This window comes from Microcaecilia unicolor, chromosome 6 (genome assembly GCF_901765095.1).
Source record: "Microcaecilia unicolor chromosome 6, aMicUni1.1, whole genome shotgun sequence".
Taxonomy (NCBI): domain Eukaryota; kingdom Metazoa; phylum Chordata; class Amphibia; order Gymnophiona; family Siphonopidae; genus Microcaecilia; species Microcaecilia unicolor.
The window spans coordinates 29741061-29765794 of NC_044036.1; the positions used below are offsets into that span (position 1 = coordinate 29741061).

Below are 24734 nucleotides of genomic sequence, written 5' to 3' on the forward strand. Positions count from 1 at the left end.
AGAAACAAACCAATACAACCATAGGAGCCAACTTTTCAAAATGATTGGGGGTGCTGAAATTTTTATTTATTTAATTTTTTACAGATGGTGCATTTCCCCCCTCTCCCCTCCATTCATATCCAGCAATTCTCCTCTCTCCCCTACCCTCCCCTCTCATCCATGTCCAGCGAATTCTCCTCTGTCCCCTGCCCTCCCCTCCATGTCCAACAAGTCTCATCTCTCCCCTGCCTTCTCTTTCATGTCCAGCGATTTCTCCTTTCTCCCCTCTCCTCCCCTCTATGTCCAGTAACTCCTCCCAAATATCTCCTGCTCCTTTTCAGCCCCCCCCCCCCGCTCCTCTGAGTTCCAGTCCCAACCCCAGCCCGACCTCTTCTCCCACAACAGTCCTCCGTCCTCGCCTTCCTGCCGCCCAGAATTTAAAACCCATCTTACCTCGGTCCCGGCTGCAGTGAAAGGAGAGCAGGCTCGGCTTCAACCTTCCCTTCTCTCTCAGCTCTAGTCCCGCCCTTGCGGAAACAGGAAATGAGGGCGGGACCAGAGCTGAGAGAGAAGGGAAGGCTGAAGCGCCGAACCTGCTCACCTTTCACTGCTGCTGGGACCTGAGTTAAGATGAGTTTTAAATTCTAGGTGACTGGAAGGTGGGGACGGAGGACTGTTGAGGGAGAAGAGGGCAGGCAGGCAGGTCGGGCTGGCTGGGGTTGGAACCGGAACTTCCAATGGCGGGATAAAATATTGGGGCACCCACAGCACCCATGGAGTCAGCGTCTATGAATACAACATCCCCCAATAGGTGCTGCCAGTTCTGCAGATGGTTCTGAACTCCCAGTACTGAGCAAACCTCTTCACATATCCAGGGAGGGTCAATATATGCACCCAACTCATTTTGAAAAGCTAGTTCCTCGGATGTAAAGAAATCCCATGAAGGAAATGCATATAGATTAATGACTAAAGAACGCATTGAGTGGGAAAAAAAGCTTTCAAAGGGGTAGTCACATTAGTCTGGTGTACTGAGAATGACAGAGGCAGGTGCTACCTTATAGATAAACCAATTTATTGAGGTATGTGCTTTCAAGGACAGAGTCCATTTCAGGAGATGCATCTGACTACGGTCCTCCAAAGCTCGCGAGAATCAGGAACACGAAACAGGAAAAACCTCGACGTCGGATACACACAGCAAAGCTCGCACCTCGATAAATTGGTTAGTCTATATTGGTGCCACTTGTCTCTGTCATTCAATGGAAAACAAATCTGTTGCAGATTTATATGTGTGATCAAATGTAGCAAAATGTGACATTCACTAATGATTCCGCAAGAGACAGGTAGTTTGCACACAGCAACCTGCTACCTGGTAAGGAGTGCTTTCCTTGAACCGGTATTCAAAGTTCCTTTATCCAAAAATTCCAATTAGCTGGAAAAATGGAATGGCCTTTGGCCATGGTTCTGTTATCTGGAAAAATCTCATATCTGAAAACTCAAGTATTCAGTAAACAGCTGTATGATGTATCTTTTGTTTCTTTTTGAAAATATAAGGGAACTTGAATTATCCTTAAATATCCATTATCTGGAACAAAATACCATGCTATACTTTGTATTGTTTTTGAATATTTTTACTGCTGTAATTGTCTGTTGCTCATGTTTGATCTATTCTTACTGTACACTGCCTTGAGTGAATTCCTTCAAAAAGGCGGTAAATAAATCTTAATAAATAAAATAGTCCCAACCATTTTCAGATATGAGGGACTCTAATGTATACCTAACTCTAGGGTAATGTGCAATGGAAGGTTCAATCAAAGGTATTTGAAACAATTTTGTCAAGTTCAGCAGTGAGACAGGGGCCTAACATTGACAGGAAGATGTCTGTATGAGGCCAGCTTTCAGCAAAGCGGTCTTCTTGACCCTTTCTGTTGATTTTGTCATATGTAGCCACATTCCAATGGGGGGGGGGGGGCACTTTACTCTCCCAAGAGTTAATCATAACCAACTTGAATGCTCAGATCCTGTCCATTGGGAGCCAAGGTGTGGAGTGGAGGAGTGGCCTAGGGGTTAAAGCATATCTAGAGGTGGTTCAAATCCCACTGCTGCTCCTTGTGATCTTGGGCAAGTCACTTAACCCTCCATTGCCTCAGGTACAAACTTAAATTGTGAGCTCTCCAGGGACAGAGAAATGCTCAGTATACCTGAATGTAACTCACCTTGAGCTACTACTGAAAAAGGTGTGAGCAAAATCCAAAAAAAAAAAAAAAAAAAAATCTAATCCAGTGATTCCAAAATTAGAGGCTGGAGAATATTTGCAGTAAATTTACATGCGTTTGTTTAATAATTTGTCTACATTCGTTACTTTAAGACATAGACCTTTTATGGTCCTTAGGAACTCTCCTAACCTTTGGACATCACAATTATAAACTAGAAGGCTGGAGTTTTGAGCTTCCTTATGCTCCGATTTTGTTCTAAACATGAACTAGCTATTTACATTAAAATTGAATTAACTGAATTAATTTTGCATCATGTCGGCATTGTTTTTTTGGCCTGGCAATTTCCTCCTGCATCTTTGGAGCTTGTCACTATTAGGCTACAACATCATATGACTTCTCATTTGCAGCTTACTCTAGATTTACCAGGGAACAGAGGCCAGGCTGAGAAACGAGCCTTGTTTTTAAACATCACAGTGCAAAGAGCCACCAGCTCAGTCCCTTTTCTGCTTTCTTATTGAGAAAAGAGATAATAATAATATGCCAAAGTATCGAGATCTGACAATAGAAATGGCAAGACTCTGGATCAAGCCACTGTAGGAGCCTTAGGCAGCATTATGCCAAAGTAGGATACATTTTCACAAAACCCTGAAATTTCAGGATTTGACAACAGTAGACTTACAAAATCAGTTTTGCTTGGTTCAAACTATATGTTGTGAAGATACCTCAATAAGTACATAAGTAATGCCACACTGGGAAAAGACCAAGGGTCCGTCGAGCCCAGCATCCTGTCCACGACAGCGGCCAATCCAGGCCAAGGGCACCTGGCAAACTTCCCAAACGCACAAACACTCTATTCATGTTGTTCCCTGAATTGTGGACTTGTCCTTTAGGAAACCGTCTAACCCCTTTTTAAACTCTGCCAAGCTAACCGCCTTCACCACGTTCTCCGGCAACGAATTCCAGAGTTTAATTACACGTTAGGTGAAGAAAAATTTTCTCCGATTTGTTTTAAATTTACTACACTGTAGTTTCATCGCATGCCCCCTAGTCCTAGTATTTTTGGAAAGCGTGAACAGACGCTTCACATCCACCTGTTCCACTCCACTCATTATTTTATATACCTCTATCATGTCTCCCCTCAGCCATCTCTTCTCCAAGCTGAAAAGCCCTAGCCTCCTTAGTCTTTCTTCAAACTCAAATTCTCCGGTGATACCAGACAAATATTTATTTGCATTATATACGATAATAATATGCTGAAATATGGATTTAATATAGCAAATGACTATTGGGATCATACCATTGAAAACATTATAGAAAATGAGGAGGTCAAAAATCACGTGGGGCTTAAAATACAGACTGACAGGAACTTGGAGCACAAACACTCCTGACATCACAGTCCTAGAAAATAAAAAAAACAAAAACGTGTGATTAAGAGATGTGGCAATACCCACTGATGAGAAGAAATCCGCTGAAACACGGAGAACTCAAACGTCCCACGAAAACAACAAGTGGGTAAAAAAAGTGGGAGAGCGACCAAGGATACCAGAAACTGGAAGATGTTCGTTAATAAACAACTTTATTAATGATTTGAAGACTCGACACAACGTCGTGTTTCGGCCGTCAGGCCTGCATCAGGAGTCTGCTTTACACAGTGCTGTGGAGCAAAAGTAATGACAAACCTTTGGAGATCCTACAGCAGACTCTAGGACAAAGTATTGCTGAGTAATATCGAAGATGATCCTTCAGGTGTGACGTAGTAGTCTTTAGAAAGACTGTTTTTTTAAAAAAGAAGGGGACCATCAGAAACACTGCATGCGCTGCTTGTAATACTACTACGTCACACCTGAAGGATCATCTTCGATATTACTCAGCAATACTTTGTCCTAGAGTCTGCTGTAGGATCTCCAAAGGTTTGTCATTACTTTTGCTCCACAGCACTGTGTAAAGCAGACTCCTGATGCAGGCCTGACGGCCGAAACACGACGTTGTGTCGAGTCTTCAAATCATTAATAAAGTTGTTTATTAACGAACATCTTCCAGTTTCTGGTATCCTTGGTCGCTCTCCCACTTTTTTTTACCCGCAATACCCACTGATAGCAGAAGTGACAAAAGAAGAGTTGGAAAGAATACCAGAACACCTGGTCCTCTCATACCCTAATAGCTGCCATCTCGTTTCCAACCTGTCCCTCTTTTTCACAATAATTGAGAGAATAATACTTATCCATTTATTCCTACACCTTGAGAAGTCTCTGGTACTGCACCCCTGTCAAGGGGGCAATGGAGGATGTGGCAACAGCGATTAGTGTATCTGGATTTTAAAAAAGGTTTGGACAAATTCCTGGAGGAAAAGTCCATAGTCTGCTATTGAGACAGACATGGTAAGCAACTGCTTGCCCTGGGGTTTGTAGTATGGAGTGTTGCCATGATTTGGGTTTTTTGCCAGGTACTTGTCAACTGGCTTGGACACTGTTTGGAAAAACGGGATACTGGACTAGATGGACCATTGGTCTGACCCAGTATAGCTACACTTATCACTGAAACACTATTAACTGCCTTGTACAATAAAATTGTACTTCTCTCAATCAGCAATCCTCCATCATTCTGGTATCCTTGGATTGGTCTTCAGCTTTCGACCTGGTGGACCACACTTTCTTATCCAATGTCTCCATTCAATAGGCATCTCTGGACTGGTTCTTAAATGGTTCAATTCTTTCCTTATGAATCATGTTTTTCAGCTGTCACACAATAGTTCTTTTTCTTTGTGATATTCAAGCCCCCTCTCTCCTTGTTGTAAATTTCACTATCGGGCTCCTTTTCTAAAGAGAAGGACGCCCATCTTTTGACACAAATTGGAAGATAGACATCCTTCTCACAGGGTCATCCAAATCGGTATAATCGAAAGCCGATTTTGGACGTCCCCAACTGCTTTCCATCGCAGGGATGGCCAAAGTTCAAGGGGGCGTATCGGAGGCGTAGTGAAGGCGGGACTTGTGCGTGCCTAACATATGGACATCCTCGACCCATAATGGAAAAAAAAAAAAGGATATCCATGACGAGCACTTCGACAACTTTACCTGGTCGTGTTTTTCTTACGACCAAGGCACAAAAAGGTGCCTGAAATGACCAGATGACCACCGGAGAGAATCGGTGATCACCTCCCCTTACACCCCCAGTGGTCACTAACCCCCTCCCACCCTCAAAAAATATCTTTCAAAATATTTGTTGCCAGCCTCAGATGTCATACTCAGGTCCATGATAGCAGTATGCAGGTCCCTGGAGCAGTTTTAGTGGGTGCAGTGCACTTCTGACAGGTGGACCCAGGCCCATCCCCCCCTACCTGTTACGTTTGTGGAGGAAACAGCGAGTCCTCCAAAACCCACCACAAACCCACTGTACCCACATCTAGGTGCCCCCCTTCACCCGTAAGGGCTATGGTAGTGGTGTACAGTTGTGGGTAATGGGTTTTGGGGGGGGGGGGCTCAGCACACAAGGTAAGGGAGCTATGTACCTGGGAGCAATTTCTGAAGTCCACTGCAGTGCCCCCTATGGTGTCCGGTTGGTGTCCTGGCATGTCAGGGGGACCAGTGCACTACAAATGTTGGCTCCTCCCACAACCAAAGGGCTTGCATTTGGTCATTTCTGAGATGGGCGTCCTTGGTTTCCATTATCACCGAAAATCAGAAATGACCAAGTCTAGGGACGACCATCTCTAGGGATGACCTAAATTTCAAGATTTGGATGTCCCTGACCGTATTATCGAAACAAAAGATGGACGTCCATCTTGTTTCGATAATACGGGTTTCCCCGCCCCTCCATCAGGATGTTTTGCGAGGACGTCCTCTACAAAACTTGGACGCCCCTTTCGATTATGCTCCTCCATGTAACCTTCAAGAATGTACTTCTTTTCTTGATGTAAGTCGCATTGAACTCTACATGGGAATATTGGCAACTAATAAGAAATAAAGTGAGTCTTGCTCCTTTAAGTATGGTGTTCCCCAGGGTTCTATCCTTGCTCCGGCACTGTTCAATATATTTATTACCCCTCTTCTACTTCTCGAATCGCATGGCTACAGCCCTTACCATTATGTGGATGACAATCAGGTTTTATTTACTCTGCAAACCTCACATTTCTCTACTTAGGCTCTTGAAAATTCTCTATAGTCTGTCTGCAGGTGGCTTAGAGATAATCTACTATTTCTAAATATCTCCAAATGAAAACCAATATATTTTCAGAACTCCCATTTAGCTACACCTAGTCAGCCAACTATTCATGGACCATTATTACAATAAATGGAATTCCTAAAAATATTGGGTGTCATTTTTGATCACAAACTATCCTTCAAAGAACAAATTGATAAAGCTCTACAGGCTTTGATCTATTCCCTTCACAGAATTCAGGGGTCCTTTTACAAAGGTGCATCGAAAAATGGGCCCGCGCTAGGGTGGGCGCGTGTTTTGGCCGCTCACAGATCCATTTTTCAGTGCGCCTGTAAAAAAGGCCTTTAAACATTTTTTGCCAAAAAAGGACGCGCGTCAAAATAAAAATTGGAGCGTGTCCATTTTGGGTCCGAGACCTTACTGCCAGCCATTGACTTAGCAGTAAGGTCTCGCACAGTAATTGTGAAGTAATCGCCTGCACACATAGAATGACGATTACCGCCCGGTTTCCGATGCACGCAGGAAAATAAAAGTTATTTTCTGGTGCACAAAGTAGACGCATGTAAAAAATGAAATTACTGCCCGGGCCTCGCGGTAGCCGGGTGGTAACTCCAAATTGATGCATAGGCACCTACCAGTGGCGTAGCCAAGGGTGGGCCTGGATGGGCCCAGGCCCATCCACTTTGGGCTCAGGCCCACACAGTAGCAGCACACCTATGATGTGGCTGGCAGGGATCCCTAAGCCTCACCAGCCAAAAGCTCCCAACAACTGTCCCTCCTGCATACCTTGTAAATAGCAGATCTTCGCCTGCAGCGAGCAGCGACTGATACATACTATTCGCACCAGCCCCACAGCCTTCTCTCTGATGTATTCTCACCTATGCGGAAACAGGAAGTTACATCAGAGGGAAGGCTGTGGGGCCAACATGAGCAGTGTGTACTAGTTGCTGCTTGCGAGGGAGGGAGGATGTTTGAGAGACCAAATGGCATGCAGGCGAGACAGGGAGAGACCAAATCACTTGTGGGATAGGGCAGAGTTCTTCTGCCCACCCATCTTGGGCCCAGGCCCACCCAAAATTGGGTGTCTGGCTACGCCCCTGGCACCTACGTGGCTTAGCAAAAGGGCCCCTCATTCAGCGAAACCTTTTCTACCTTGCATTGTTCTTCGAATGCTCATCTTCTCTTTGGCAATTTCTCATACAGATTACTGTATTGTGGTCTTCCTCTTGCTTCACTTCAAGACTTCAACTGGTTCAATCAACTGCAGTCCAGCTTTTCCTATGATGCTTTTTACTCTCAGCTACCAATTACAGTCATTTTAGAAATCTAATTAAGACATACTTATTTAGAAAATATGTTCTGAATTTTAAAAAGTAATCTTATCTAGTGAGTTAATTAGATTAAATGCTATTATTGAATGGAGGAGTGGCCTAGTGGTTAGGGTGGTGGACTTTGGTCCTGAGGAACTGAGTTCGATTCCCACTTCAGGCACAGGCAGCTCCTTGTGACGACTCTGGGCAAGTCACTTAACCCTCCATTGCCCCCATGTAAGCCGCATTGAGCCTGCCATGAGTGGGAAAGCGCAGGGTACAAATGTAACAAAAATAAAATAGATACTATTGGAGATTCTACATGGAATGTTGCTACTATTGGAGATTCTACATGGAATGTTGCTATTCCACTAGCAACATTCCATGTAGAAGGCTGCGCAGGCTTCTGTTTCTGTGAGTCTGACGCAGGACGTCAGACTCACAGAAGCAGAAGCCTGCGCGGCCACATTGGTGATCTGCAAGGGCCGACTTCTACATGGAATGTTGCTAGTGGAATAGCAACATTCCATGTAGAATCTCAAATAGTAGCAACAGTGGAGGAGTGGCCTAGTGGTTAGGGTGGTGGACTTTGGTCCTTGGGAACTGAGGAACTGAGTTCGATTCCCGGCACAGGCAGCTCCTTGTGACTCTGGGCACAATTCCAGGAATAACATGTATAGGATGTTTGTACGTTTGGGAAGCTTGTCAGGTGCCCGTCAGTGGCGTAGCCAGACTGCCAATTTTGGGTGGGCCTGAACCCAAAGTGGGTGGGCACAAAATTTTCTACCGCCCCCCCCCCCCCCCCCAGCAAAATGTAGTCACACTCAGATGCATTTGTCACACAGGGTAAAGTGCTGCTTTTCAGTGCATCAGATTTCAGACAATTTATTTAATAGCCTAATCCTTTTCAGTGAGCTTTCAGAGGCCAAAACCTCCTGCCTCAGGTCAGTATAATGCTGTTACGGTATCCTCTCCTGACCTAAGGAAGGAAGTATTGGTCTCTGAAACTTTATTAACACCATATTACTTTATCCTAAATTAAAAATAAAATTATTTTCTTTACCTTTGTTGTATGGCCATTTACTTGTTCTCATTGTGTTGCTCCCAGTCTCTAGATTCTGCTTTCCTTCATTTTCGCTTAACTCTTCTGCCAGGGTTTCCTGGCCATTTGTCATTTTTCTCTCCTTTTTCTTTGCTTTCTTCAATATTTTTCTGCCTCTCTCTGTGTCCAGATTTAATTCATTCTTACTATCCATTCTTTAATTTCCTTCATCTACTTATGGCTTTTCATCTTTTTCTCACCCTTGTTCTCCCCATGCCCCTTCCTCTTATTCTCCAGTCTTTCACTACTCTCCTTTTCCATCCAGCAGCTCTCTTCTTTCTCTCCCCATCCTTCCAATAGTCTCCCCTCTTTCTTTCTGCATCCTTCCATCGTGTCACCTCTTTCTCCCTACCCTTCCATCCAGCGTCTTCCCTCTTTCTCTCCCCATCCTTCCACCCATCTACCCTCTCTCCTGATCCTTCCATCTAATGTCTCTCTCCCTCCTTCTAACCAGTGTCTATCTCTCTACCCTTTTCTGTTTAGTGTCCCTTCTCTCTCCACATCCTTCCAGTCTCTCCCCTTTCTCTCTGCATCCTTTCATCCATCTCCCCTCTTTCTCTGCCATCCTCCCATCTGTTTTCCCTCTTTCTCTCCCCATCCTCCGTTTTCCCTCTTTCTCTGCCATCCTCCCATCTGTTTTCCCTCTTTCTCTCCCCATCCTTCCATTTTCCCTCTTTCTCTGCCATCCTCCCATCTGTTTTCCCTCTTTCTCTCCCATCCTTCCGTTTTCCCTCTTTCTCTGCCATCCTCCCATCTGTTTTCCCTCTTTCTCTCCCCATCCTTCCATTTTCCCTCTTTCTCTGCCATCCTCCCATCTGTTTTCCCTCTTTCTCTCCCCATCCTTCCATTTTCCCTCTTTCTCCCCATCCTGCCATCCATTTTCCCTCTCCCATTCAGGCCCATCAGCCCCAGCTCCCATTGCCGGCCACTGCTGCTTTTCCTGATGAGCAGCAGGGCTGGCGCTACAAAAAGAAGAAGCGCTCAGCTGACTGAGCTGAGCGCCAACGCTAACCCGACGAGAAAAAATGTTTAAAAAAAAACGCGGCACTGCAGGCAGCCTCGAAGCATTGGCTGCTGGCTCTGCAGGCTCCTTCCGTCTCTTACGTCACTGCCCCTGCTTCGCTACAGGGGCAGTGATGTAAGAGACGGGAGGAGCCTGCAGAGCCAGCAGCCAATGCTTCGAGGCTGCCTGCAGTGCCGCGTTTTTTAAAAAACATTTTTTCTCGTCCTTAGCGACGCGTTGGCGCTCAGCTCAGTCAGCTGAGCGCTTCTTTTTGTAGCGCCGGCCCTGCTGCTCATCAGGAAAAGCAGCAGTGGCCGGCAATGGGAGCTGGCGCTGGGCGGGCCTGGGCTGAAATTGGGTGGGCCTGGGCCCACCCAGGCCCACCTGTAGCTACGCCCCTGGTGCCCGTGGCCTGGAATGGCCACTGTCGTGGACAGGATGCTGGGCTCGATGGACCCTTGGTCTTTCCTAGTATGGCATTACTTATGTACACTTAACCCTCCATTGCCTGCCGCATTGAGCCTGCCATGAGTGGGAAAGCACGGGGTACAAATGTAACTAAAATAAATTATTGACTGTATATTCCTTGTAATGTCCAGTCTCTTACTAACGTAATCTGCATAGGATCCATAAAGTAAATGGCAGAATATAAGATGTATTGTTATGTTATAGTAGCTTCCAGTGTCAACACGCATCAAATATAAAATCCCGACACTAGTTTACAAAGGCCTCTTCCCTTCTGCTCCAGATTATATATCTAACCTTCTTTTTCCTTATGCCCCATCCTGCACACTACAATCCTCTCAACTGGCCCTTTTATCCTTTCCACCACCTTCACTTGGATTCCACACCCATGGAACACACTCCCTCTTGATGTCAGGCCAACAACTAGACTTCAAGAAGCAACTCAAAGCATAACTATTCCAATCTCCCCTAGTCTATTTGCAATGCCTTGCAAATTCCTTGCCTATCCTTTTTCCTTCTCTCTTCTTTCTTGTTCTCCTCTTGCATATTCTCATTGAGTTTTGCCAATTTATTTGTCAACCACTTAGATACACTGTGTTTGTGACTGGTGGTATATCAAGCTACTATAAATAAAATTGAAGTAGAAAGTCTTTGGAAAAAACTCAATAAATACCAATTGTGGTTGGAGCTATACCAATTGGCCTCACCAAATACAATTTAAAAGACCTAACCCTATCAATTTTGCAAAAAAAAAAAAAAAAAAAAAACTACACTATTTGAACAGCATAAAATTTATGCCAATATATCGAATTCTCAGGTTTTTGGGTAGGACTTGAACTAATTGATTAATTTTATTTATTAGGATTTATTTACCGCCTTTTTGAAGGAATTCACTCAAGGCGGTGTACAGTAAGAAAAGATCAAACATGAGCAATAGGCAATTACAGCAGTAAAAATATTCAGGTAACAATACAAAGTATGGCATGGTATACTACTTGCAATGATAACACAATACGTAATAGAACATTATAATTGGTAGTGAAGGGTAAGGCAACGTTGTAACATATAGATGAGTAAGAGATAGGAGGAATTAGAAAGTAAGGTGACTGATTTGAAGAATTAATGGAGTTAACAATCAGTCAACATTGGCTGTGATGTATCACACAAGAAGACATAACATCACGCTGGGCATTGACAAAAATCACCATCAATCAACTACAGAAGGCTGTGCTACTTGGAACTGCCCATATTCTGCACCAATATCTCTGAATATCTTAGGTTCTTGAGAACATAGTAACATAGTAGATGACGGCAGAAAAAGACCTGCATGGTCCATCCAGTCTGCCCAACAAGACAACTCATGTTTGCTACTTTTGTGTATACCCTACTTTGATTTGTACCTGTGCTCTTCAGGGCATAGACCGTATAAGTCTGCCCAGCACTAGCCCCGCCTCCCAACCACCGGCTCTGGCATAGAACCCCAGACAACAGCATCTGGAAGGCTGTGAGAAGGTACAATAATAATAATAATAATAATAAGACACTGACCTTCATCTTTTTCCTTAGAGAGTATGGACACCGTTGAAGTAAACGAGGCCTCATCCAAACTTTTCTAAATGCACGAGAACATGTGAAAACATAGTTAGAGACTAGATTTTCATGATTGCTTCTTATTTTGTTCTTTTTTGCCCCTTCTGCTCTGTTGGTTTCCAGTTCTTTTGAGCTCTATTACTACAATCCTTTATGCATCACAAAAGGGTTTCTCCCCTTTTTTATCCCTCTCAACTCAGCCCAGTTACTGAGACATTTTTTTTTGTTCTAAACTTTATATACCATTTTCTGTGTTAACAAAAAAACAATTCTGACCCTCTTTAGAATAGTTTAGATTTGGATGTAATTATTGACTTTTCAAACCCGAGCTTCAAGGATAAGCATTTGCTGCACAAGAAGGCTCACATTCTAAGCGGGTACCTGACTGGCGGGTGACGTGACTTGCCTGAGCTCACAAACAGCATCAATGGGAGAACTGGGATTTGAACCCAGCATCCCTGGTTGTTAGCTTGCTGCTATAACCAGTGGGATCTTTTCTCTTTCCACCTCTTTCATTAAGCTTGCAACTGACAGACACCAGGTAACCATTACATCAAAAGTTGACGTTGGACACTTTTGCAGCAAAGCATAGAGATAAGTGAGGCATTGAGTAAAATATTATTTAGAAAGTAAACAATATAAAACAAAATCCTATATAATAATTCTCACCTCCAACAGGATGTGCTTGGGACCGTGCCTGCCGGAAGTGGTCTGCTAGGCAGGCACGCACTGACCTCAGTGACATCAGTGACAGACAATTTGGCAAAGCAAAACAATCTGAGTGCTGGCCATTAGGACACAGGGTTGATAGGAGAGTTTTAAAAGACTGAAGGAACCGAAAGTGTTAAATGGGGGGAGGGGGGGGGAGTTCTGAATGACTGAAAGACATGAACCTTTGTGAAAGGAAAAGAATCTGAATGCTGGCCATTAGGACACAGGGTAGATAGGAGAGTTTTAAAAGACTGAAGGAAACGGAAGTGTTAAACTGGAGAAGAGGGGGGGGGGGGAGTTGCAAATGACTGAAAGACATGCAAATTTGGGACAGGAAAACAATCTCAATGCTGGCCATTAGCACACAGGGTACATAGGAGAGTTTTAAAAGACTGAAGGAACCAAAAGTGTTCAGGGGGGAGCAAGTTCTGAATGAATGAAAGACATGAAAATTTACGAGAGGAACACAATCTGAATGCCGGGCATTTGTACACAGGGTAGATAGGACACTTTTTTGAAAAAAAAAAATGAAGGATGTGAAAGTATTACATCTTGGGGGAGGGGTGAGGAGGAAAGCGGTGGGGTATCCGAATACTGGGCGTTAGGGCCACGGGGGTACATAGACTTTTGAAAGCCTTAAGGAACCCAAAGTGTGGGAAGGAGGAAAAGGAGGGGAGGGAACGGGGTGAGGGGCATTAGGAACAGGGGAGGGGGCCCTGTCACACACTCTCATTCTCACACACACACTGTCACATAGACAGTCTCACTCTGTCACACACCCGCACATTCACTCTGGCTCTCTCTCTCAAACATACACTCCCAGGAAAACCTTGCTAGCGCCCATTTCATTCGTTCCAGAAACGGGCCTTTTTTACTAGTCTTTTATAAAACACACCTCCCCCCCCCACACACAGTATATATGTCATCTCGTTAGGTCTGTCTCCTTCTTTCCTGTCTCTTTTTAAAATGGCCCCTAAATGGATTATTGACTGCTATTTTAGTAAACAGAACCCATTATTGAAGGTGGCGAAATTACCCAAGGATGAGTTCTAGTCATTCTTTGTGTCCACAACTCCCAAAAGGTTTGGTGCAAGTGTCTTCGATATGTTCTCAGTCCAAATCTAGTCAGTCTGCTCTTATGAACTCTAGCTTTCAAACATCTTTCATTGCTTGTTGCATGGTCACTAAGGGTGACAGACAAGGAGCATACATACTGATATCTAATACAAGGATTTGGCACATTGTCAAGGTACAAACAAGCTCATTTCAACTGCAGCCAGCCACCGTGTCTACGTATATTTAAACAAGCTGAAATGTAATACTGAATAGGACACAAAAGGGGCACTTTCCCTTCCTTCACTGACAAGCTCGAGCATCTGTTTTTGGGGACTTGGTGGAGAGAGGAATATTAAAGTGTCTCTCAGTAGGGTGGCAAGGGCTGTGTTGTTGGGGGTGGGGAAGTATATGGGGTTTGTGTGTTGTGACCATGGATGTGTGAATATGTCCTTCAGTATACTTCTGCCAGTGGTACCATGCTCTGATGTGTATAGAGCTGGTGCAAGGATATTTTGTGCTCTAAGCAAACTTTTAATTTTGTGCATCCCCCCCCCACCCAATGCCGCCATGTCCAGTCCCTCTTATGACCTACTGGCTTGGTCCAGCTTCCCCGGAAGCCCTAACCCAGTACTCAGCACTCTGGCCAGCAGCAGGAAAGGTGCTTAATAGATGCCAACTGACTTTATTATGTGGGGCCAGTCTCACTGTATGAGCTGCAAAGTTATTATGAGATCTCACTTCTCATACTGAGAAAACTGACCCTACACAAAATAGGAAACTGTGCGCTTAATGCCTTCCTTCTCTCCAACCATGGGTGCTAAACCACTGGGTAAGCACTGGGGTGGGGCCTCTGGGAGGCATAGGAACCAGCTCTGTGGGTGACAAAGTCCTCGATTGTGTCCAGGAGGATGTAACTTTTGTCGGGTTTAGCACCCTCAATAAATTTGAAAATTTGGCTCCTTCGCTGGGAGGAGATTATAATTTCTCACCAGCTGCCATTTACTGCTCCTAGGATCTCAAGTGCAGATAATCAGAAGCCCTGCGCTGTTCCAAACAGTTCTCTAAAATTAGTGCTGGAACAGAACGGGGCATTAGCGCCCCTATGATCAGAGCTAATAGCATGCTAGTTTAGGCACGCTATTAGCTCTGATCGTAAGAGTCCTGCCCAAGGCACAATCCTACTACAGAAGAATTAAATATTTTAAATTTTTTTTTAACCAATTTAAGCGACGGAAAACTAAGCAGCATTTGATTATGAGGCTTACTGTAAACACCATCAGAAAGAGGCGTTACCCAATCAACTAAATACAATGGAGCCACACTATACAAAATACGAAGAACTAAGGTGCGAAAGTTTGAATTGTACCCTGGCATGCACAGGCAAAGCAATGGAGAGACAGTCTGGTCACTGGACAGGATGTATCAATCTGGCAGCCGCATTTTGAACCAAACTGCAGTCGTCTTTTCTTGGAACAACTCATATCTACTATAATAAAACTCACCCTCAACGTTCTGAGGACACTGACGTCAGTGAAGCCAAGCCCTGACTTCCTTCAAAAAGGTTTGAAGGTTCGTGGTGGTGAAGCCACCAAAATCACTCCGGGCCCCGCCCTCGAGGGCAGAGCAATGGCAGAACAACGAAAGGGGTTGGCAGGGAGGGAGGGAGGCGGGGTGGAAATCGCTCCAGGCCCCGCCCTCGTGTCAAACATCATGACGTTGGGGGCGGAGCAATGGCAGAACAACGAAGGGGTTGGCCAGGGAGGGAGGGGGGGGGTGGCGACGAAAACCTTGCTAGCGCCCGTTTCATTTGCTCTGAAACGGGCCTCTTTTACTAGTAGACAATATTGTAGTAGTCCAATCTAGACCAACACCAGCCTAAATTTTTCTGTTTCATAATTGAATCACTCTTAATTTTTTTAAACATATAGAATGACTTCCTAATAAGAGCCTTTACTTGGTGAGAAAATGTCACAGAGCAATCCACGTCTACACCTAAGAGGTTTGGCCAAGATTCCAAAGTAAAGATGTTAGAACCTATAGAAAAAAAGTCTCTCTTTCGTGGCTTTTGGCTGCCCAGGCTTATAGAATAGCACATAGCAAAATGCATACGCAACCCCTATTTGGTTCCAATTAACATCAGTAATTGTTACTGCCCAATTCTTCATGTTAATTGGGGCATTAATCAATTAGGCTGTATGCACAGCTCAGGATCATGCCAGAATTTGGGCATGGATATTTTGGCGTCTTTATAGAATCCAGGGGATAATGTCCTCTCTCTCGGAGTTGTACTAGTATTTTAAAGAGACCCTGTCCAGTCAATTTTTAAGACCATTCAAAGCAGGGGTGTAGCCAGACTTCAGCGGGAGGGGGTCCAGAGCCCGAGGTGAGGGGGCACATTTTAGCCCCCCCCCCCGGCACCACCGACCCCCCCCCCCCCCCGCTGCCACCACTACCTTTGACCCCCCCCCCCACGGTGCCAACCCTTTCGACCCCCTCTTCCTGTCGCTGGGTATGTTTGCTGGCAGGGGTCCCCAACCCCCGCCAGCCGAAGTCCTCTTCTCCGGCGCGGCCGCATTGCTGATCTGCAAGGGTAGGCTTGTTTCAGCGAGTCTTGACGTCCTGCATAGAAACAGAAGTCTGCGCAGCCACGTTGCTGATTTGCAAGGTCAGGCTTCTGTTTCTGTGAGTCTGACATCCTGCACATACGTGCAGGACATCAGACTCACAGAAACAGAAGCCTGCCCTTGCAGATCAGCAATGCGGCCGCGCCGGAGGACTTCGGCTGGTGGGGGTTGAGGACCCCCGCCAGCAAAGGTACCTGACGGCGGCAGAGGGTTGGTGACGGCAGGGGGGGGTCAGGGCCAAATCTATGGGGGCCCATGACCCCGTGGCCCCACGTAGCTACGCCCCTGCATTCAAGCAGCCAGGAATGGCTCCCAACTGGTTACATGGCACTGAGCTGGTTATCTCCCGCTGAATATTGCCAGTTACCGCTTAGTGGATAGGCAGTTATAGCACGATATAACCTGGCTATTTGCCAATATTCAGCACAGCGCTGGTTAAGCTATGTGGACAAATTAGGCCACCAAAATAGCAGAAATATCTTTGTCCGGTTTAAACTTAACTGATTAACATTGAATTATTGGTTTGGCTGGTTACATTTCTCTTTCCATTCATTATCTCCTTAACCTGCCTTATTTTGCCAAGTGCCTGCTACTGTTTGAATGATCCTACCTTTCCTGTCAATAGATTGTAACTCTTTTATTGAGGTTCTGTATTTTTTTGTAAATTTTAGTTTTTATACACGGCCCAGACCTGCTGGTCAGCTTGGGCAGTATAGAAAGTGTGAATAAACTATTAACTTAGGTGCTCTGTTACAAAATTACCCTCGGTGCCTGTGGGTTAGAACTCTCATTGCCAAGCATGACCCAAAGCTGGCAGCATATGGGAAGGATCTTCAGTGACCATTAATTGTGAAAACTGCTGCAGCAGGACGTGGTGGTCGGAACAGTAGAAGACAGCGCTTCTCCCTCTGGTAGTACTGTCTTAGCATAGGTAGAGGTTTCCACTCCCTGCACAGTCCTCAGTCACTGGGCTACAGTTCCTAAATAGCACAGTAGAAAAGAACCTCTGGATCTCACTGGTGGCAGAGGCAGGCAAAGGCTGTTGAGAAAGTAAATGCCAATTATCTTAGTCTCTTCGGCATTAAATCAAGAACTGTGCAACAATTTGTGTACAACATCCTTTTAAGAGATAACAAGTTAGCCACTTTCATCTTTCATTGAGTCCCCCCCCCCCCCCCCCAGTCCAACATGGCATTCATCCTTCACTCTGAGGGATTGCCAATGCCATAATACATGGTATGGTGGCTACATAAATCAGTCATCTCTCTTTTTTTTTTTTTAATATGCAGAGAATCTGCATCAGGCCTCTAGTACCAGGTGTTTTATGTGAAACACTAGTAGAATAGTTTAAATGCAGAAAATAAATGTAACCGAACCACCTACCTGGTGAAAACAATAAGACATATAAAAAAAATGAAGTGGGGGGGGGGGGGGGGGGGAGAGAAGATTCTGCATATGCAGCCTAGGGGGCACTGCAGTGGACTTCATAAATTGCTCCCAGGTACATAGCACCCTTACCTTGTGTGCTGAACCCCCAAACCCTCCCCCCCAAAAAACCCACAACTATAACCACTACCTTAGGGATGAAGGGGGGCACCTACATGTGGGTACAGTGGGTTTTTTTTTTTTTTTTTGGGGGGGGGGGGGGTTGGAGGGCTCAACATTTACCACAAGTGTAAGAGGTGGGGGGAGGGGGGGGATGGGCCTGGGTCCACCTGCCTGAAGTGCACTGCACCCACTAAAAACTGCTCCAGGGACCCGCAGACTGCTGTAATGGAGCTGGGTATGACATTTGAGGCTGGCATAGAGGCTGGCAAAACATGTTTTTTAATTTTCTTTTGGGTGGGAGGGGGTTGGTGACCACTGGGAGAGTAAGGTGAGGTCATCCCCGATTCCCTCCGGTGGTCATCTGGTCAGTTTTCGAGGCTTGGTCATGAAAAAAAATGGACCAAGTCAGCCAAATGCTCGGCAGGGATGCCCTTCTTTTTTCCATTATCGGCCGAGGACACCCATCTCTTAATCACGCCCCAGTCCCGCCTTCGGTACGGTGCCGACACGCCCCCGTGAGCTTTGGTCATCCCCGTGACGGAAAGCAGTTGAGGACGCCCAAAATCGGCTTTCGATTTGGGCGACCCTGAGAGGACGCCCATCTCCTGATTGTGTCAGAAGATGGGCGCCCTCTTTCGAAAATTCACCTGACAGTGTCCCATTGATTGTTCTCCTTCCACCAGGTCTCCGAGATGCCTATTATATCTACCTCTTCATTTAATGCTATTTACTCTAATTCTCCTATCTTAGGGGCCCTTTTTCAAAGCGGCAGGAAGCTCAATGCAGGCTTACTGCACGCTACTCTGCGTGCTATTTTCCACACTGGAGAAAAAAATAGTGCAAACCCAGTGGTAATTGGGCAGTGCCACACGCTACCCCGTTACCACTGGGTTAGTGCGGGAGACTTACTGCCACCTCAGTGGGTGGCGGTAAGTGCTCCCCCTTGCATGGCCACACAGTAAGAGCAATCTTACCGCATAGCCAAGGCTATTTTCAGCTCCCCCCCCCCCCCCCGCTACGGTAAAAAGGGCCGCAGCGTGTGGCAAAAAAAGGCCCCCGCAGCTACCACAGAGCCCTTTTACTACAGCTTGTTAAAAAGACCCCTTATTTTTTTAGGCTTCTAGCATTTATAAACAGACACTTCAAACTGTGTTTTTTCCTTGCATCCACAAGCTGCTTAGAAGGTAACAGGGATAATTTGCATTCTTTACCTTGCTCCCCCCTTAAACACTCCTGACTTTCTTTCACCATTGTTGAAACCTCTCTATTAAATTTCCTTAAAAGTCCTGTTTCAAGGATACTCCACATCAAACCATACGCTCCTGGGTGGTTGTTAGCTTTCTCCTCCCATTTTAGTTTAACCCATTAGTGCCCAATGTTCCCATATATGGGATCATTGGACACTAATGGGTTAAAAGCTGCTCCATCTCCGTTTTAAATGTTAGTGCCAGCCGCTGTACAGTTTTGTGAAATCAGGCAACCATACATATAAGTGCTGGAATTTTCATGTGTGTATCTGCTGGTGTCATCTGTATTTTAAGAAAGTTTCTATTTTGGTAGAGCTTTTTATAAAGTACTAGCCGTTGAGCCCATAACAACGGGCTAGTTTTTTTGTTTTCCTATGGCCTCCCCCCCCCCCCCCCCCCCATCCACCAACCCTGCTCTCTCCCCTGCCCTCCCCCCAGTGTCTGTTTCCCTCAGTTCCGCCCCCTCCTTCCCTCCCTGCTCCCTCCTCCTCCGATTTCCACACCCATGTCCAAGCCCTCCTCCCTATTGGGCTGTACTGCTGGTGGAGGCGGGGCTTGGACTTCTACACTCTCAGCGTTCCGACTCTACTGCGCATTTGCAGGTGAGTCGGTCACTTGCCGTTTATATGTTTGACTAGCGTTGAGCCTGTAAAAACGGGCTGGTATTGGGGTTTTTGGAGGTCGACGCTACCTTTCCCCCCCACCCGGTCCCTCTCTTCGCTACTGAACTTACATCCATTTGCCGAAACACAGCACGCACATCAGCTGAGCTGCCGTCGGCCTTCCTTCTCTGCCTGTGTCCCGCCCTCGTGTGACGTAACGTCAGCGAGGGCGGGACACAGGCAGGGAAGGAAGGCTGACGGCAGCTCAGCTGATGTGCGTGCTGCATTCCGGCAAATGGATGTAAGTTCAGTAGCGAAGAGAGGGCCTGGGCCGGGTGGCGGCGGCGACTTCGGGTGGAGGGAGCGGTAGTGGTGACCTCGGGGGGGGGGGGGGGGGGAGCGGTAGCAACCTCGGCAGCTTCGCGCAGTTTCCCTCTCTGTCCCGCCCCCATCCTCATGTATTGACACGGGGGCGGGACAGAGAGGGAAGTCTCTACTGCGCATTTGTGAGTGAGTACGGTCACTCGCCGTTTATATGTTTGATGATGGAAATGTGACTGCCTGTACCTGGATACCCATCTCCTGTGATAAGCCCTTATACAAATTGGGACTATACAGGTAAACAAATCTGTAGGTCATCGGCACTATTATATCAATCCCACTATCTGGGTAAGTGAACACAGAGGGGCCAAATAGAAATCAAATAGGCATAGATATAAGACAGAATCTAGTAACTCACATCTTCAAAATACTTGCTGGAATGGCAGAATACAATACTAAATAAAGCAGAATAATGCTTTCTTAGAAAACTTATGGATACCGATGAAAACTAGGAAAACTCACTTTTTTGGCCGAATTACTTTGTGGTACTTTGAACACTGCAACCTATTTTGGCAGGGATAAGACAGTTCCTATGGAATCACAGTGTTATGAGAGAATAAGAAATCCTGCAGAGCAATAGACACTTGTCTTTTGGTTTCAGTGTTGAGCTCTTACCTTTCAACAACCTAATTTATATTTGTAAGTATTATAACAGAAATACATATCAAAAACAGACCTTACTCAAGGGTAGCTATTGACAGAAAAAAATATTTTGCATTTTTGCAAGTCTACAAATATTTACAAGACCATCATTAAAAATGCAGCATAACATACTTTGTCTTGGTTGTTACAACTGCACGTTTATTAGAATTTTAGCAATGTCATTCAATGCTCTGACATTTACATATTTCAAGGGGGAGGGAGGTGAATAATGGAAGACATTTGCAATACTAATTAATCAAAAAATTAAAGGTTAGAATAAACCTTTTTGATGTACAATTATACATGAATGCAATTAATTCTGAAAGGAGTTACCATTAAAGGATTTGCATGGACTATCAAAACTGGAATCCACAGGGTACAGCAGTAGTACAAACTATAATTCTAAGGACCATTGGGCGTGCTGGGAAACAAACATGGTATGAGGCAGTGTACAATGTTAAAATAAGGACAATGCTCTAGTGCAAATTGTAGAATTGTGTAGGAATGGAAACAAGATGAAATGAAAAGCTACCAGACACAGACCTCTTAGCAATAAATCATGTAATCGGCTTTAATGTTAAAATTTAATCTGTAATCACAAATTTACTGTTTCATGCTTTGTAATTCTTTTGCTATTTCAAATAGAAAGCATCACTTAGTAATTTTACAATTTAAGAGCCTCATTCATGAAGGTCTTCCCAATAAGCAAAGAATGGGAAGAGCCTTTGTGAACCAGGCATAAATTCATCCTCCTAAAAATCATAAAGAAAGGGATTTTTTTTTTTCCTGAAACAGAATAAATCAATGTCAGGTTCCTCAACAGTCTGTCAAAGATCATTTTACAGTTGGCCTGGTGGCTCAGTACCATGCAGAGAGCCTGTTGTCAATTTCTGGGTTGGCCCCTAGCCTGAAATTGCTGCAGAGGCAGCATTTTCAGCTCAGTGGGGGGTGAAAAAGATGAGTGCCAACCATGGTGCAACAGCGACACCTGGTGGCTGGATCTAGGACCTATTATTGCAGCTTTCCAGAAGGATCCCTGCTCCATGGGACCATCACTGCAATGACTGGGCTAGGTGAGGTAGGTTAGAAAATAAAGGAAAACAGGTTGGTTGTAAATGAAAGTTCATGGTGCCATAGTTCAATAAAAGGCTGGACATGACTGAGCTGAGCCAAAAATGATATATATTAAAAAAAAAAAAAAAAAATCCTACATAGTACATTGTAACAGTATTTGCATTACAGGTAGAAGAATGGAAAGCCCAAAACTAAACTCTGGAGAGATTTAAAATTCCTGTATAGCCATAGGATTTACACCTTTCACCCTAAATGCTCTTCAGAATGGATAGTTGAAACATTAACGTTGTCTATAGTTATTTCTAAACAGAATATTTTCCTTTGAAAACTATCAAAAATGAGAACATACGTTTTTAATAAGCTGAACAGCTGCAATGCTTTCTTGATCTCAATTCACTAGTAATGACAGATGGGAATATTTCTTTTTTTTTTTCCTTCTCCTTTGACATTTACAAAACTATATTTCAAAACTTTACAGTCTGGTTGTTGCATTCTGCCACACTGGCAACACCTGAGACTCCAATATCATGACCCTGAAAAGGAGCCAGGTTTCAGATGGGTGGCAAAATAAAACCAAACACAGCAAACATCAACAAAAGAAAATGCACTTACGCCTCAACAAGTCGAATTTGAAATGTCCCTCCCTGCTCATTTACCAGAGTTTAAAAAAAAAAAAAAAACATGACAAGAAAACTACAGTTTAGGCCAGGTCAGTAGCTTTATTATTGTCTAGGTTTTAACTGATCCTTAAGTTCCGTATCCCAATACCAGCAGAAATGAAGGGAAAAACTGCCAAAAACCACACCAGGAATAGACAGAAACTGATGTTAGAATTAGTCTCTCTTTAAAATTGCCTTTTTCTAGAAATGCTCCTTAAATTGCTGACTGAGCAAGATTAACTTTTGTAGGCAGCAGCCCTGCCTCCTCATTCTCTTCCTCGCTTCGGACAATAAGAAGAGTGGCAGGTGGGTATCTGTTCAGCTTTTGCTCGTTGACGTATTCCATGTCTCCGTAGATGCTCAGCTTCTGCAAAAGTTAAAAGCAGTTCTCTTAACGGCCCATACTAGCTTTACTGTATGAGAATACATACAAGTGCAGACATCTGGGGGGGGAGGAATTCTGTAAAAAATGTTAAAAATTAGGCACCCAAAATCTGTGCACTAAGATAGTACTGTATAATGGCATGTGGGCACCCAGATTCCTTTATAGAATAAAGCATAAGTTGCCATTTGGGTGCCAATATTTACACCATGTAAAAGGCAGGTGTAAATGTTAGTGCCTAGATGTTGGCACCCAGGCTTGTAAAAGAAAAGGGTGGGAGGTTGACCACAGATATCAAAGTGGAAAAAATGGACTTAAAAATAGAAAAACATTTATTAAAAAATGTTTATTAAAGAAGGACTTGACACAAACCCAGGTTTAGAATATTCTAAAAGTGTGGCTCTGGAGTGTGTCACCCGTGCATGCCCCCCCTTTGCAGTTGTATGGTAAAGCACTTGTATGTTAAAGCAGAGCCGGTGGTTGGGAGGCGGGGATAGTGTTGGGCAGACTTATACAGTCTGTGCCAGAGCCGGTGGTGGGAGGTGGGGATAGTGCTGGGCAGACTTATACGGTCCGTGCCAGAGCCGGTGGTGGGAGGCGGGACTGGTGGTTGGGAGGCGGGGATAGTGCTGGGCAGACTTATATGGTCTGTGCCAGAGCTGGTGGTGGGAGGCAGGGCTGGTGGTTGGGAGGCGGGGACAGTGCCCTGAAGAGGACAGGTACAAATCAAGGTAGGGTATACACAAAAAGTAACACACAAGAGTATATCTTGTTGGGCAGACTGGATGGACCGTGCAGGTCTTTTTCTGCCGTCATCTACTATGTTACCTTCCCCCACCCTCACTGCAGTTAGGCAATAAACTGCCATTGACCACCCCCCCCCCCCCCCCCAATCTAGGTGTCTAGTTCTGTTAAGTGTCTAAAGTCAGGCTCCTAATTGACACACTATATAGAATTAGGGGCTACTGGAAAAACATATAGCTTCTGGGTGGTTCTCGGTACTGAAATGCCAGTAGCAGTCAGCTAACCCTTGCCATCTGCATCATAGTTAGCTTAGATGTAAGCCAGTTATCAGTCACAACTTAGCCAGCTGGGCTGTATCTGAAAATCAGCTAACATTGCCCTTCCGCTGTTTAGGGAAAATGGTCCCTTTGTATTACAGTGACTTCCCCTTGTGAGAATTTTGTTGGAGAAAATGTTTAATGGAAAATAGGAAGATCATATGAGATGTGCATGTGTTAAGGGTTCAGCACTGTAAATGTCCAGTGGAATTAGTTTTTTAAAAAGCACATTTATTCAGATTCAGCTCACACTTTTTCCAATAACAGATCAAATGCAAGTTATATTCAGGTACACTAGGTATTTTCTTATCCCTGAAGGGCTTACAATCTACCTGAGGCAATAGAGGGTTAACAGCCTTGCCCAAGACGAGCAGCAGCAGTGGGATTTGAACCTGCTTCCTCTAGCAGGTCCGATTTCTGTTTCAGATAGAAATGATTTATAGTAGTAGTAGATAATTTATACGGCTCTCCATTGCAAATATTTCTTGGAAGTATTTGAAATATCCAAACTGCTACAATAACATATTCAACTTGGATATGTTATTGTATTCCTTTGTTGGCAACACTTGTCTTTTTCTTCCATTATCCAAGAAAAAGACATTGTTGTCAACAAAGGAAAAATAATGTGTCATATAATATCAGCATTCATGTGCTCAAAACGACATGTCAAACTGAGTAACTTTATAACAGAACATGTGGTTTAAGAGGGCAGCTAGGCAGCCACTTCAGCATTTAAGAGTGGAGGAGTAGCCTAATGGATACAACGGTGGGCTGAGAACCAGGGAAGCACAGTTCAAACCCCATTGCACCTCCTTGTGATCTTGGGCAAGTCACTTAACCCTCCATGCCTCAAACGCAAACTGAGAATGTGAGGCCTCTGGGTACAGAAAAATACCTAGTGTACCTAAATGTAACTCACCTTGAGCT

General features: G+C 44.8%; 2 protein-coding genes across 4 annotated transcripts in view; both read right to left on the reverse strand.

Moving 5' to 3' along the window:
• The window catches only part of LDLRAD1 (low density lipoprotein receptor class A domain containing 1), a 39727-nt gene extending 24599 nt beyond the window's left edge, over window positions 1-15128 (reverse strand). Inside the window, exons 1-3 of the mRNA XM_030205943.1 lie at window positions 15090-15128; window positions 13568-13715; window positions 11779-11842 (exon numbers count right to left, since the gene is read on the reverse strand). Coding sequence (XP_030061803.1) covers window positions 11779-11842; window positions 13568-13588 — 85 coding nt within the window. The 5' untranslated portion in view covers window positions 13589-13715; window positions 15090-15128. The remainder of the gene's footprint in view (window positions 1-11778; window positions 11843-13567; window positions 13716-15089) is intronic.
• Window positions 15129-20760: 5632 nt separating this feature from the next.
• TMEM59 (transmembrane protein 59) overlaps window positions 20761-24734 on the reverse strand; it is an 82016-nt gene continuing 78042 nt past the window's right edge. For all 3 annotated transcript variants that reach the window (XM_030205547.1, XM_030205546.1, XM_030205549.1), the window contains one exon: window positions 20761-22731. In XM_030205547.1, the coding sequence (XP_030061407.1) occupies window positions 22579-22731 (153 nt within the window). In that variant the 3' untranslated portion in view covers window positions 20761-22578. The remainder of the gene's footprint in view (window positions 22732-24734) is intronic.